Raw genomic sequence first — 15,398 nt, forward strand, 5'->3', positions numbered from 1 at the left:
AGAGGTAAGGGGTTAAACTGGCGTTATCCATAGGCCTGACTTCAAGGCAGACTATACAAGTTACAAGTGGGACAGAGTGTCGGGGTCACCCACCCGTGCATCCTCGATGCCCCATTAGGTTATACATAAAGTTAGTTATTAGGCATAGAAACCTAGCCAGTTGGTCGGGACGAAGCAAGTCCCAGGCTTATTATTTAGAAACGTTCCACATCCTAGATCCTAGACGCTTTCGTCGTGTGTTGATAGCAACTCTGTAAAAAAACAAGCAAGGAAAACCAAACATAAGTGTGTAATTGGATTATGAATTTCAATTTTTTTTTGTCTGTATCAAATACTAAAACTAGAAGTTATAGAAATCGATATATATATATATATATAAATGGAAAAGCAAACCCCAAGTATATGTTTAAATGTAGGGCATTTGTTTGGTGTTAATGTCTGGTCAATTTTTTGCATACGGAACGCAAGATGTTCGCAACTACTTAATAGCCCCTCCCCAGTTCCACGTAGTACCCTCTAGCCCATATCCCTCGCAGGCTAAGTTTAGTTTAGTGGCAAAGTCGAACACCAAAAGTGGAAAAACGAAGTAAAATACAACATTACATGCAAATATAATCAGTACTATACTTAGTGGATGTAATCGTACGATATTTTTTTTGTTTTTTTTTGTGTAATTGTAATATTAAAATGTAATAGTAATATCAAGCGAATATCTAAAACTATAATGGCTAAGTGTGTGAAAGAGAAGTGAGAACTTTGGGTTACGGGGCGGTAATACATACATATAATCGGGAAAATAAAGCACGCGTACATATGCAGATTATATCAGTATGTGTGTCTATGTGTGTCTGCTTTTCTGTAGGATCGTAAGTTTTAATGTTACCCCTTACGAAAACGGGCAAGAGGCATTAACCAGAACCCAGAAAAAAATGAAATCGTAAAGATAGATTAAAATTCAGTGCAATACATTCAACCAATTGAAGGCAAAGCGAAAACCAAAATCGTAATAAACTAATTGTGTAAGCTTAAGTAAACAAAGTAGTTGAACAGAAAGTCACGTTTTTTTTTTGTATCGTCATACGTCTAAACTTAAACTTAACTATAACTAAATAATACAAAAATAAATGGTAGAACGGAGAAGGAAACCCCAAAGCCGCAAGGTAATTTAGACGAATTTTAAAAAATAAAAAACCAAATCGAAAAAGTTTAAAACAAAAAAAATGAAAGGCAAAGACGGAAGGGCGAAAGAGTATGAAAATAAATAGCAGGCTTAACAAAAATCATTGTACTAAATGAAGTAATACATAACGATGATTAAAATAATTACACTAAACTAAATATAAATCTAAAATATATATATATAATATAATATTGTATTGTATGACAAGAAAAAAATTCTGTAATTTACAACCGAAAAATATTTTATGTGATCATTGTCTTTTTTTTTAATATTACAAGAAATAAATAATTCGAATACCAAATAAAGGATATACACAATAATGGAATGATTGTTTTGCTTTAATGGTGGGCAAACTACTTTATTTGGGTTATAAAATTATCTCTTAACTGAAATATCTATTATTTATTTATTCTTTAATTTTTTTATAACCGAAGGTCATAACTTGTTTATTCTTTTTAATTGTTTGGCACACACATAGTTACCAAATACTCATTTTCTGGCCCATGCATTAGCATAAATCAGTGGTAAATGGTTTCTTTTTTTTGGGAGGGGGTATATGCGGACAGTGGTAATCGAATGAAAAATGCGCAGCAATTTCTTGGCAACGTTTTTAATTTCAATTAGCCACTGGGCACTGACCAAAGGACCTCCTGCTGAAAGTCCGCTAAGCGATGAAGGATGCTGGTCAAGGAGCAGGAGCGGGATGAGGATGGGCTGGCCATGTTCTCCGGTTAGCAGCCACTTGATTTATGTGGCTTCATTAGACATTCCGCACATAGCTGGTGGGCAGAAGGGGCAGCCAAGTAACCGGGGGTTAAGTGATTGCCGAAAAACTAAGGGCCAACGTACACACGGCCAAACACAATTAGAAGCAAACCGAAACCGAAAAGCGAACTTCAATGAGCGATAAACGAAGGGTTTTTTGGGGGTATTGGGATTTCCCCCTTCCCCCGAGAAATTTAGCTAGTTTTCCGATTGACCAGCATGGAATATTTTTGGTTGCCATTGCCACCTCAAGCACTCAAAGTACGGGCTGGAAAAAAAATCAGAAAAAAAAAGAAACGGAAAATCAAAAAGGGTTCCCTGGGTCCGGTTTTGGTGTTTTGTGTTTGCTCGTGTGAGCCGCAAAAATATTTGCATAGTTACCTTTAATGTGGTTCGGTTCAGGTCGGCTCAGAGTTCACAGTTCACAGTTTGCAGTTCGCAGTCTCGATGCAAAGTTCTTCAAAAACAAACGAACAAAAGTTTTCTTTGCACAAACACACACATACCCAGCAACTCGAACATGCTGGCATGTAATTTAAAATGAAAAATTCTATTCTTTTGACGCAATCACAAACACAGACACACACACACACACCCACACATACGTCAACGAGCATTGATTTCATTTGCATAAATAAGGAAAAACTCGTATGGTAGGGGAAAGTCTGCCCCCGAAGTTGGGGGGGGGGGGGGGTTAAAGGCGGGATGTGTGGGCGGATGGGGGTTAAAAAGGGGGTACGAAGGGCCCTCTCTGTGCCACTGATAACGTGAGCCAAAAGAAACTATTGCCTACTTTCGGGCGCCAAGCGAAAACAGTCGTACACTTGCACTGTGGGTCAAACCGGTTGGGAATATGTTAAAATATTAAATATGAATAGTCAACAAAGATGCAATTAACAGTCATGCTATGTTGCTAAAAAATATTTATATACATGGTCGAAGCCAGCCCAACAAAAATAATTCTGTGCAGCTGTCTATTTTTCCCCTTAATTAAAACTTCGTCTATAAGATACCTTTTTATATTAAAAAGAAGTTTAAAAATGTAATAAAATCGCAACGCTTTCTTTAATTTTTTAAATTAAAATTAATTGTTCCGACTCTACAAGGAATTATAGATTATAAAATAGCTTAAATCCATTGTGCCACGTACTGTCACTCCCTCACTCCGCATCAGGAAACCCCTTCCCCAAACCCCTTCCTCGACCCCTTCCCAACCCCTTCCCAACCCCTTCCGGACCCCTTCCCAACCCCTTCCACCTATGCGTACGCTGGAGGCGGCGGCAGTCAAAAATCGCATAAATTAAAAAACTGCACACACTCACGCACAGACATGCGATGGATGGAAGGCGGGGTGGTGGGTGGGAGGCAATGGCAACCCTTTGTGCCAATCCCCCCTCCCCCCCTTTCGCCCAGCTGTCGCTCACCACCAAGGAAGTAATAAAGTATCTCGAAAGTAACTTATTAACCATGCTGACAACGCTGCCGACGAAGCTCCTGGAGCTCCAGACACACAGCCAGAGTCAGAATACCAGGACATCAGGATGTGTCTGTGGAACACACGCACACAATCACATACCTCCTGTAAGGGTGGGGGGAGGGGTGAATTTGGGAATGGGCCACGGGTAGTCATGTTTCATGTTTGCTAATTGCAAGTCGATTTTTCATTTCGCATTTCTCTCCAGAGTGTCGTAGTGGACCTGGGACCTCAACCTGAAGCCAAAACCTGAATCCCCAACCGAACCGGAGGTCCGAAATATACACCGAGCAAAAGATTTAATGATCTTAGTTGTGAATATTAGTGTAGTTTGATTCATGGTATGATCTAACACTTTATTCAATTAAAATTATTGATGTAATTTTGTATATTAATTGAAAAAAGGGGTATATAAAATATACATTTTTTTGTGTTTTAATTTATAATACGATCTTAAATTGCATATAAGTACAATTATTTATGTGCCATTGTAATGGAATTGAAAAAAACAGAGATTCATAATTTTATTTTAAGTTGTATATAGTAAAAATAAAAAGAAAGAACTTAATAATATGGTCGCAAACTGTATATGACTACAATTAAAAATATAATTTTATAAAGGAAGGCTAAAACCAAAATTTCTCCTTTTTGGTGTTGCTTAATCCGTTTCTGTTGGCAAGGAGAATAGGAATATGACTTTTGTTGTCAGTAATTATGGAAATACAAATTATAAGGGATATTTATAATATTAAAATTAATCAAATAATACACCATTCCTGATAATACAATAGAGTTATTTAAATTATTATAATTTTTTAAAATTTTGTTATTTTCTTTTAGTGCCTTAAAGGAGCTGGACAAGGAACTGATTGAGTCTGTGGAAATTGTTGAGGTTTCCGCTGACCCACTCAACGCCGGATCCGCATCATCCCGGAAGGGACTCACGCAAAAAGGCAAAAATATTTAATTTAAAGCAGCATAAAAACAAAGACGACGACAAGGTGGACGGGGGTGTGCCCAGCAAATGGTTAATTTAATTACAAATTCTTTGCTTTCTTTTGCATTCGTATTAAATTTTCATGGGGTCCTGACATCAGCTTCCTGTGGGTAAATACATACGTGTGTGTATGTGTGTTCGTACTCATGTGGTGGTGGGTGTGCGTGTGTGTTTGCAAGGCACCTGCTGTCATTGCCGTCTTTGCAACATTTTGGCCGCTTAAATACCCAAGAGACTTGAGAGAGAGCATCCACACACACACATATACACACTCAGCTAAATCACCCACCCACCCCTCACACACATACACCCATACATGGACACGCTGATTGTCCTTTCAATGAAAAATAGCGCTCATTAATGTTGCTCATTAGCAGGACCACGGATCCTGCTCCTTGACTTTGCCCTGCCGATGACATTCCCTTACGTGTCCAAAGACCTTACCACCCCCTGAACCCCCCACCCCCTGTGGCCATTCAGCAAGTGTCAACTGGCAAATGATTTGCCATTATTTACTAATAAAACTCATCGAGTTTCGGCCCTCTGCTAATCGAATGTGTGCTCAGCACCACCCAACCACTTTGGCAATCCCCCCAACTCCTCGTAAACCAAGTGTGAAGAGGAGGAAGATGTCCTGGGCAAGCAAAGGACTCTTAATTCGAAGCGACTACCACGTTTACGCTAGCAAATGACCTCAATCAACGCAGCCATCAGAAAAGTAGGGAAGAATTGGTATACTTAAGCCTTATTAGTACAAAACCCTAAAAATGCTTCTTTTCTAAAGAAAATACACCCAAATAAAATAAAAACTTTTTAAAGCCGTTCTCTCAATCTCAAAACTAAGCCAAGATCATTTCAATCTCAGACTCTTAGAAGAGATGAAGTATTTCATGTGAAAAAAAAACAAAACCCAGTCTAATTTCATGGCTTCATCTCAAAAAAACAAACTCAAGAGTACTTCCGTCTTGATTTCAAAAACCTTTCTTCGAAATTTATAAAGACGATAAATTCTCTATTTAAGAATTCTTCACCTTCAGCTTTTTTTCCGTTTTCAATTTTTCTGGTTCTTTTACCAAAGATGTCTTAAATTTTATGTATAAAGGTTAGCCTTTGAGTTAAATACATTTCATTTGGATTTTCATATAAAATAGGTCTCCTTTTAAAAGAGTCTCCGGATTACAAACTATTATAGAAATATTGGTCAATGCAATAGGAAAAGTTAGTTTGCATATAGTATGGGAATGATATTTACTGAAAGTGCTAGGTATCAAAGAAATAAACAAAGAACCTAATCCCAACATATCAGTAAACGAGTGGAATATTTGCCATAATAATTGTTTACACGTATTGAATCAATTATTGAAATGTTATATCTGAAAATGTCTTCTGATATCCAATTAGGGTTCCCCTTCCAAAAGAGTTGCTGACAAAAGTGCTGATAATCTAGTAAACAAATTGATTTCTTCTGCACCCCAATAGGATCTCAAATGGGCATATAAACAAATGTATTTTCCCCTTATTTTTTTAGAGCGGCAGAAACGAGTGTCAGGTTCGTATGAGAATAACATCATATTGCCGGTTCCATTTGTTTGATTATACTTCGTCCAAGTAATGACAATGGTTGACCAAACGAAAGTGTGTGGTAATCTTTCATATCGATTCAATAGATGGCTTCCGGTTCGATTCCGGTGCCTGTCAATCAACAGAGGTCCCACATGGTTTACGGGAGTCAGGGGTTGAACTCCCCAAACTCCATTGTCAGGAGTTGGACTTCCACTTGGACTTTTGCCTGCCAGTCAAACTCTTTTCGGTTGCCGCTGCCGTTGCCCAATTCTTTGCATTTAATTTCGTTTATTCATTCGAACGACCACAAAATGACATTTGCATTTGGGCAGCGGTCAGTCCCAGCTCCAGAATCCCAAACACAGAATTCCGAATCCCGATGCCCTGGCCCAGGTCTCATGTGCCATACTCGGGGGAGTTCCATTTCCTTGAGTTGGGGACGGTCTCGGGGGTTTCGTAACAAATGAATGGCTCAGTTGCAAAAATTTGTTTTGACATCCGAAGATGCTCGCAGCAGGCAAAGTGCAGAATTTATAAAACGCAAAAGTGCGAAACTATCAAATGTCCAGGCGGAGTGGATCGAAATGGAGTGGGGTGGCTCCGAGTGGAGAGTGTGTGTAATTAATTCTCTGCTGAGTCGGCAAACGTAGGCCCAGCCAAAAAAGCACAATTAAATGCACAACAAAAACAGCAGATTTTCTGGACGTGGCATGACCAACTACACTGGTTTCCTGCTTATCCAAATTTAATCTTTTAAAGTATACTATATGAATTATTTACAAACACATGAGTAAGCCTTATAGTTAATATTAAAAATCAAACTTCTTAAAAAATACCTTAACCGATTTGAGTTTGGAATATCTTTTATCGTATATTTCGATTAGTACACCATTAAACCCTAAAATATATTAAATATTAAAAGTATTTTTGAAAATTGTATGTTTAATTGCAATATGGTTTTTTATAAAATTTAAAAAGCTTTAGAATGAAAATTTGTATTTAGCATTTTGTGAAGTCATACTCATAGTCATTATAATTAGAACGTATGTACGAATGCAACTCAAACAATCCTTAACCAATTTAAGAGCGTAATATCATTCTGACTTTATTTCGAAAGGTACACGATTAGGCCATAAAAATTAATTGTAAACAAACTTTGCTAGTTATGAAAGTTTTGCTTAAAATAACCATATTTTAAACAGTTTTTATAAATAAGATATAGTTTCTTTAAATTTGGAGTTCAAAAGTTATTATTAGACTTTTTTTCAAAGGTCTTGAAAAAACTTTAAAAAAATATATACGTTTTTAAAAACCACTGTTTGTATTTCGGAATAAGATAAACTTATTACTCTGTTTAACTTTAAAATCTTCGATAAAATAAACAACTTTATTTGGTTTTCACTAGTCTAAAAACCAATGTGCATGGCAGCCCAACTGCAAATGGATAACTACTATTTTTCGGATGCTGTAACTGTGGCCCGTTGCCGGATTCGTCGTCAACAGCTTTATATATATAGTCAGAGGCCATCGTCATCGTGGCCGTGGCCAAAAAGCAATTAGCAAAGTTTTCAGTCTCCAAAACACTCACTCCTCGCATGGGCCAAAGGGGGATGAAGTGGTGCCAGGAGCGGCCTTAAGGATAAAAAGGATGACTGGGAGGTGGCCACACTTAGCCGGCCATCATCAATCTGGTGCAGTTGCGCAACGTAACCCAATCCCACTGCCAAATCCCAGTTCCAAGTCCCGGCCTCCACGTCCAAGTCGATCGGATGCCGCTCCTCCATCCAATACAGTTGCACCTAAGCCCAACTAACTATCAGCTGCCATGGGCAGACTATTGCACTGATATTAGATGTTATAAGAAAAAGTGGGTTGGAAACCAATCTTAAAATAACCAATATCTTTAACCCCTTATTAACATCTAGTATTTCATAAAAGGAAATGCAAATCATCATAGATTTAATATAAAATATATTATATTAAATTCGATATTTTGGAACTTAATGTTCTGAAACTGATTCGAATAAAGATACTTAAATATTATATTGTAGGAAATTAATTAAATATTGGTTTTTCTCGCTGTGCGACAGGCGCGACCATCGGCATTCGCAATTATTCATGGGTAATCTAACCCAAAATGGGACGTTAATTACTGGCGCATGTCAGTGGCATGCCCCCAAACTCTGACCCCTGACCCCCGACCACCGAATCCCTGACCACCTAGTTTCCTTTTCGGCAATGTGTAACTGTGTTGTGTGGCGTGAATTGCACAAGTACGGGGCAACAATTTGCTTTTTTGTCCCACTGCAAACAGTGCGGAATCCGTACACCCAGGTCCCCAGAAGTCCGCTCTCCGGCCTTTTATCGGGTGATTAATTAAGCTGCAAGGACCAGCGAATGCAACTTTCTGCCGCTGACAACTCTCCGTGGAACGAGTGGGCGACGATGGGCCATTAAAGATTTTCACAAATTATTTAACCAAAACCAAACTTATATACCCACAATCACTATAAATTTGTGTGAGGAACTAAAGCGTACTCATTATAGTTTGAAGTCACCAAAACCCAGTATTAACACATTATAGCTTGGCTAAAAGTAGTTCCTTCGTGGAATTTTATTAAATTTAATTTGAAATTATTACATAATTAAACCTTTTGGCAATTTACATGCAATTGACCAAGTTTGGATCTTTGAAAGTGCAGTTTAGGGTCACCTTTCGCTAGTAAATTAACTTGTTTAGCTATTTCCAAATAACCCAGTCCAAATGAAAGACGTTGGAACTTTGGTAAGATCTTTAGAAATAAAACATTTGCACACTTCGGCCAGACATATGACATTATATGAATATAGTTAGTAGGGATGGTCAGAAAAAAATGATTTAGTCCCTGCGGACAAATTATCGTTGTATACTTAAATCGAATAAGTAAAATGCAGGGATCCGTTGTAAAACCTCCAGATAAACCCTAAGCATGCGGGGTAGGTTTAAAAAACACGTACGCGTATGTATGTATAATTAGACTTATGGCTACGTTGGGCTGGCCTAACTGTGGCCCAGCTTGTCCGCGATGAACTTGATGAAGTCGCTGCGAAACAGGATCTTTGGATTGTCCTCGGTGGCCAGCTCCTCCACCTGGCGCAGGTCCGTCCACTTCCAGAGCAGGCGGCGCGAGTAGCTGTAGCGGAACGAGGCGAAGATCTCGGCGGCCTTCTTGCTGGGTATCTGCTCCTTGTAGTACGACTCCTTGTTCGTAACGTTGAAGTAGTACAGCTGGCCACGCGATCGCGAGTGGGCGGACACGTAGTTGGTGGTCAGCTCACAGAACATCAGTATGCCGCCCGGCACGAAGAACTTGTTGTCGTCCAGCGCATATCCAAATCTCTGCGAATTATCCTTCAGCACGTAATGGCGCATGTCTGCAAAGAAACTGCCCATATCCCGCAGCCGGAAGAAGGGTTTGCTGCGTAAAGCTCCAAACGTTCGCTCCTTGCGATGCGGTTTGTTCAGACTCCGGGCAAACTTATCGCACATGCTCACGCGTTCGCGGAACGGTCTTCGTCGGATGTCAATGCCACCCAGGCAGATGCCATCGATAATGTGCAGTGCAGCCACCCGCTGAATCGTCCTGCCCTCGCCGTAGAACTCGTACACAATCTGACCGAAGAAGATCGAGCGCGGCTGCACCTCAAAGGCGGTCTCCACCAGCTCCCACTTCTTGTGCTCCGTGTAGCGCAGCAGATTGCCCCGCGACTTACACAGGAACAGAGTGCAGGCATTGATGTTCGTCTCCTCGCGACCCACGGGCACAAAGTACCAGTCCGCCACGTTCTTCACGGCCATGTTTAGATTCGGCACGCCGTTCATCTCGGCGGCCGTCAGATTCAGCCAGCTGCGATCGGACGCCCAATCGCCCAGGAGTTCCTCCAGAAGCCTGTCCGTTGGCTTGATCTCCGGCGCCTGGCGCAGTTTATCCGGCAGTCCCCAACGCTTGAGGCACTCCTGCCGCACCTCCGACTGCTTGGCTTCCTTCAGCTCCGGATTCTGGGCGAAGGCGGCTATCTTGCGCAGGCCTACGATCTGCTTCCGGCCAATGGCATTGTTCGAATCGATGACGTAGCGCAGGAAGTCCTCGTCCTCGGCCAGCTCGTTGGCATCAAAGATCTCCAGAACGTCGTTTTGGCTGTCCTCCTGGTGCGATTCCTCGCTCAGCATGAGGTTCACCGCATTCAGGTAGGCTATGATGGCCGCCGTCTCCGTGTCCGACCGTTTGTACTTGCAGACCAAGTAGCGCTCCGAATTCGCCGGTCGGCTGCTGTTCGGCTTGATGATGGCTATCTGGTGGAAACACTTGTACATCAGATAGACCAGACCCACGCTGAACGGTGTGAACAGGTCGAACACCTTGCACACGAAGCTGCCGTTCTGGCGCAGGATCTTCAGGGCGGTGAGGAACTGACAGAGGTACAGCTGCTTGGACAGGATCTCCTGGATGTTCTCCTGACCCTCCACCGAGAAGCCGCCATCGGCCATGGCAAAGTGAACGCCCTGCGGCGTGTGTAGACGGATGTATTCGTTCAACGAGTCCTGATTGCTTTCGTCGAAGATGTTGCCATCCTCCTTTACCCCGTAGAAGGTATCGAAGGACTCCGGCGAGGCGGCAAAGAACTTTTCCAGCTTGAAGTCGTTGGCGCCGCGCAGCGTGAAGCCGAATCCTTTGGCTTCCCAGGATTTGCGATACAGCACGTACTCGGAGAAACCACCAGGGCCTGTTAAAAAAAGAGAAGTCGAGGTTAGTCAATTTCAAAGAGTTTATTTCCTAGGGCAAGAATGCTTTTTAATCTGTATAAGTTGTACAATACCGCTCTTACCAAACGGAAACACTCTGTTTATGCAAAATGAAAAGGTTTGAGAGGTTAGTATACCACATCTTGGGTTTATGGTTTATTTCTCGACTAGTCAAACTGATAAGACATGCAAAAGTAAAACTTGGTTTCCGGGGATTCCCCGAAATAGTTTTCCCTCTCCCCGAGACTTCACCTGCACACATGTCCGTGAAGTAGAGGAGCTCGTCGGCAGCCACCAGAGATTGGCCATCGAGATCGCGGGGATTGGTGAACATGAAGTCGCACATGGAGTCGATGTTGGCCATCTTGACGGCGGCGCGATTGAGGAAGATGGAGCTGCGGATGGTCTCGAAGGGATTGCAGCGGGATCTCGCCCGCCGCTTCTCGCTGTCGTTGAGATCATCGAATACGGTTTTGGCATTGAGGATGTGATGCAGGGTGGCTGGATCGCAGTAGCGTGTCTCCTCGTCCAGGGTCAGTTTCTTCGGGCCGGTGACCACGTGCCCCATCAGCTGATCGAGGCTGTATGAGTCGGCACCGCCGCCCGGATTGTGGAGCCAGAGGACCGGCTCGGGTATCTCGAGCTCCTCGCAGGCAGGATCCCATTGGCCGGCCGAGAACTGGACGGTGTCCAGCTTGAGGCCGAAGCCACGGCGGCCATCCTGCTGCACGGCGATGACGGGCTCCAGGCGGCCCTGGTTGCTCTTGCCCAGACCCTTGTCGTTCTCGTAACCCATCTTCTTCATCATCTCCATGGCCTTGTTGGAGTAGCTCTTCACCCACTCCCGCTTGATCTTCTTGGGCGTGGGCTCCGAGTTCTCATCGTCCGAGGGCTCGTCCATCTTGCACTGTTCGCTGGGATCTGGAATCTGAACCGGGCTCTGGGATTTGGGGATCCTCCTCGAAATTTGCAGCACTTTGTTTATAGAGGGATGTGAAAAATACATCAAAATAGCAATCGATATTTTTTGAATAAGAATAATTATATCGATATATTTTTTCATGTGATATAATTATCGCTATCAGCAAACGTAAGTGCCAGAAACGTAAGTGTTAGCAAACGTTGTGTCAGCACGTAAGAGCCTCAGTAAAAGAGTAAGATAGCACCAACGTCAGTGTCAGAAAAAGATGTTTTGGCATTACGACTGTTATTGGTTTTCATTAAGAAAAAATAGTCGCTTATTGTTTTCTTATGACGGTTTAAAATGATAATTCCGTTGGTGTGTATCATTTTTCGTCACAACTTTTGAACGATTTTTATGGGATCTTTAATATTCTTCAACATCGTTAGGATGTATTTTCGTTTGATACTTTATAGGGCTGGACTTCCCTCTGCCAGTTACATACATACTATTCAATACAGTACAATGTATTTGCTTTTAAGTATATTCGAGAATTAGTTGTACCTGACTTTCGGTTAGCTAATAAATAGCTAAATATTTATTAAATCGGGGAAATAACATACTTCAGGCGCAGAATAAGGTTTTGTTCATAGTTTAATCATGCTGGATAATTGTGATACGTGGCCTTCTATGGACCGGTCCAGCTGCGGGACCGAGTGCGGAATTTCAATGTGGAAAAGACAGCACCGAAAGAGGATGCAGTGACAGCATCGGATGTGGAAGAATTGGAAGCAGCGGAAGTGGAAGGAGTGTCAAAATAGATAGAAGTGTCAGCATCCATAATGGATGAAATGGCAGCAGCAGAAGTGGAAGGAGTGTCAGCATCGGAAGAGGATGAAAGGGCAGCAGCGGAAGTGGAAGAAGGCTCAGCATCGGAAGTGGAAGAAGGCTCATCATCGGAAGTGGAAGAAAGCTCACTATCGGAATTGGACATAATCTCAACATCGGAAGTGGGGGAAGTGTCAGCAGCGGAAGTGTCAGCAGGTGCCACCCAATTAGGCGGGCTTCCGATCTCCTGTTCGGGCATTTGAAGGAGCTCGCCCTCCAGATAGAACATCACGCCCGCCTGACAGTTGTGCCAGGTGGGCAGCATTGCTGTCTCTTCCGAACGCGGCTTGGGCAGATACTCCTGGCTGACATTTTCGGCCAGCAGCTTCATCGATCGCTCGCTTGGTTTCTCGCTCTTCCTTAGCTTGCGGGTCCGCCTCAGCTTCGTCATCTGCAGATCCTCGACACTCACGGTGGAACGGTTCGCCAGCTGGGCGAAGTGGTGGGCCTCCACCAGTTTGTCCCTTGCCAAAGCTGAAGTAAATCACTCACTAATTATTTGTCCCATCTTTTGGGGTTCAACTCACTGTAAGTCAGGTCCAGGATAAGGCCACGAGTCTGCGGTTCCGCCTCTAAGCCATGGTCCTTTAGCAAACCGTCCACGAACGCCAGATCAGCAGGGATATCCAAGTTGTGCTCGCTCAGCTCATAATTCGTTTCCTCGGCCATCGTTAATGGGAATATTTTTTAAGTGCTTTAAAATTTCTTGACAGCTTGCTAAGGCCAACCTGATTAGCTAAAATCATTTCAGTTTTGCAGGTTAGTCGGTTGAAACTCTGGACCAAGGTATTGTCATAAAGACAGGCCCAAGAATCATTACTTAGTGGAACGGAACTGGGCAGTAAAACAAATTAAAGGAAAGTGGTATACTAAGTAGTTTCAAGTCGTTTATATATTGATTTCCTTAAAGTAAAATTAATCAAAATCAAATAGAATATTAAGTAATTTTAAGTCGTTTGTATATTGATTCTCGTAAATAATGGGATTACAGCAAGACAAACTTGGTAATACCCAATAATAATGTTTTCCGCTTCACAAATATCTTGAAAAAAATCCTAGGCTACCAAGAACATTTTTTTTTAAATATATTATTCTAAGATTTAGTAGCAATCATACTTGTTTTGTACTGTTTATTGAATAATGTTCTTGAATATTGCGTTTAAGAATGATTTTTTTTGTTACAAGAACGCGCAGCATATTCATTCTAAAAACAAGCCGAAAAATTACTATCCGAAATCAAGTATAAATCGCGCTAAAGTTTAGGATGGGTTTTTTTCTGAGTGCACTTTTACCCGTTAAGAAAAACTAACGCTGCTTGAGCATTGAATTTGGTTTCCGCGTATCCATAATCATCTGTAGGGTCATGTAACCATTTAAATTGAGTTAAGCAGCTTAATAGAATACATTTAGCTCTACGACTTTTGGAAACAGCGAAAAGAGCGCCACTTCTGATTTCATTTCTGACGTATCCACTAAATAATTAATCTCAGCCCAATGTTCATGAAAATACCATGAGTCCAGAGTTTCCGCCAAACAACCTGCAACCCAAAAATAATTTTAGTTGATCAAGTTGGCCTTAGCAAACTGTCAAGACATTTTAAGGCACTTAAACAATATTTCCATTTACGATGGCCGAGGAAACGAATTACAAGCTGAGCGAGCACAACTTGGATATCCCTGCTGATCTGGCGTTCGTGGACGGTCTGCTTCAGGACCATGGTTTGGAGGCGGAACCGCAGACTCGTGGCTTTATCCTGGACCTAGCTTACAGTAAGTTGAACCCCAAAAGAGAGGGCAAATATTTAGTGAGTTATTTCCTTCAGCCTTAGCAAGGGACAAACTGGTGGAGGCCCAACACTTCGCCCAGCTGGCGAACCGTTCCACCGTGAGTGTCGAGGATCTGCAGATGGCGAAGCTGAGGCGGACCCGCAAGCTAAGGAGGAGCGAGAAACTTAGCGCGTGTTCGATTAAGCTAATGGCTAAACAATTTAGCCAGGAGTATCTGCCCGAGCCGCGTGCGGAAGTGGGATTAATGCTGCCCTACTGGTACAACTGTCAGTTGGACATTATGGCCAAGCTGAAAGGCAAGATCATTCAATTCCCCAAGCGAAGGATCGGAAGGCCGCCTAAATCGGTGGCACCTGCTGCCACTTCCGCTGCTGACACTTCTCCCACTTCCGCTGCTGCCATTTTTTCCACTGCCGATGCTGACACTTCTTCCACTTCCGAAGACGACACTTCTTTTACTTCCGCTGCTGCCACTTCTTTTACTTCCGCTGCTGCCTCTTCCTCCACTTCCACTGCTGCCAAATCTTCCACATCCGATGCTGCCACTTCTTCCGCTTCCGCTGCTGACACTTCTTCAACTTCCGCTGCCGCCACTTCTTCTACTTCCGCTGCTGCCATTCCTCCCATTTCCAATGCTGTCACTGCATTCACTTCCGCTGCTGTCTTTTCCACATTCAAATTCCGCAGTCGGTCCCGCACCTGGACCGGTCCATAGAAGGCCACGTATCACAATTATCCAGCATGATTAAACTATGAACAAACCCTTACTCTACGCCTAAAATATGATTTAATAAATATCTTTAGCTATTTATTAGCTGATCGAAAGTCAGTTTTGTAATCTCATGGCTGTTACTAAAAAATAAGAGTTATGGCCATGTTACTCATTCTGATATAAAAAATGATTCGCTGATAAAAAGTTACACTTGCTAAAATAAATACTAAATATTAAATACATAAATTCCACGCTAACTTTGAACATTTTCAATTATTTTAAAAAGTATAAATATAAACGATCACGTATCGATAACACCTAAAATGGTCGACATCATCCAAATTATC

General features: G+C 42.2%; 3 protein-coding genes and 1 long non-coding RNA gene across 4 annotated transcripts; 2 read left to right on the forward strand and 2 right to left on the reverse strand.

The window, feature by feature from the left end:
* Positions 1-8,564: 8,564 nt before the first annotated feature.
* Cmtr1 (Cap methyltransferase 1) lies at positions 8,565-11,768 on the reverse strand. The gene is made up of 2 exons (XM_017086967.4): positions 11,015-11,768; positions 8,565-10,743 (listed from the first exon to the last, which is right to left on the reverse strand). The coding sequence occupies exons 1-2, from the start codon at positions 11,766-11,768 to the stop codon at positions 9,020-9,022; spliced, it is 2,478 nt and encodes an 825-aa protein (XP_016942456.3). The 3' UTR covers positions 8,565-9,019.
* Positions 11,769-11,872: 104 nt separating this feature from the next.
* On the forward strand, positions 11,873-12,209 carry LOC139353452 (uncharacterized). Its single transcript, XR_011604734.1, has 2 exons — positions 11,873-12,041; positions 12,113-12,209. It is a non-coding gene; the product is annotated as an uncharacterized lncRNA (long non-coding RNA).
* LOC139353451 (uncharacterized) lies at positions 12,037-13,291 on the reverse strand. The gene is made up of 2 exons (XM_070997698.1): positions 13,079-13,291; positions 12,037-13,025 (listed from the first exon to the last, which is right to left on the reverse strand). Exons 1-2 carry the CDS (start codon positions 13,218-13,220, stop codon positions 12,352-12,354), a joined length of 816 nt encoding a protein of 271 aa, XP_070853799.1. The 5' UTR covers positions 13,221-13,291; the 3' UTR covers positions 12,037-12,351.
* Positions 13,292-13,722: 431 nt separating this feature from the next.
* LOC108019045 (uncharacterized) lies at positions 13,723-15,155 on the forward strand. The gene is made up of 2 exons (XM_017086671.4): positions 13,723-14,321; positions 14,375-15,155. The coding sequence occupies exons 1-2, from the start codon at positions 14,180-14,182 to the stop codon at positions 15,052-15,054; spliced, it is 822 nt and encodes a 273-aa protein (XP_016942160.2). The 5' UTR covers positions 13,723-14,179; the 3' UTR covers positions 15,055-15,155.
* Positions 15,156-15,398: the final 243 nt, after the last annotated feature.

Source organism: Drosophila suzukii, chromosome X (assembly GCF_043229965.1).
Source record: "Drosophila suzukii chromosome X, CBGP_Dsuzu_IsoJpt1.0, whole genome shotgun sequence".
Taxonomy (NCBI): Eukaryota; Metazoa; Arthropoda; class Insecta; order Diptera; family Drosophilidae; genus Drosophila; species Drosophila suzukii.

Bases quoted from the DNA above. Each gene is read 5' to 3' on its own strand.
- Cmtr1 (XM_017086967.4), bottom strand. From the start codon at position 11,768: ATGTATTTTTCACATCCCTCTATAAACAAAGTGCTGCAAATTTCGAGG. The intron at 10,744-11,014 runs GTGAAGTCTCGG...TTTTTTTAACAG, and splicing joins CTTCACGGACATGTGTGCAG to GCCCTGGTGGTTTCTCCGAG.
- LOC139353451 (XM_070997698.1), bottom strand. From the start codon at position 13,220: ATGGCCGAGGAAACGAATTATGAGCTGAGCGAGCACAACTTGGATATC. The intron at 13,026-13,078 runs GTGAGTTGAACC...GATTTACTTCAG, and splicing joins TATCCTGGACCTGACTTACA to CTTTGGCAAGGGACAAACTG.
- LOC108019045 (XM_017086671.4), top strand. From the start codon at position 14,180: ATGGCCGAGGAAACGAATTACAAGCTGAGCGAGCACAACTTGGATATC. The intron at 14,322-14,374 runs GTAAGTTGAACC...TATTTCCTTCAG, and splicing joins TATCCTGGACCTAGCTTACA to CCTTAGCAAGGGACAAACTG.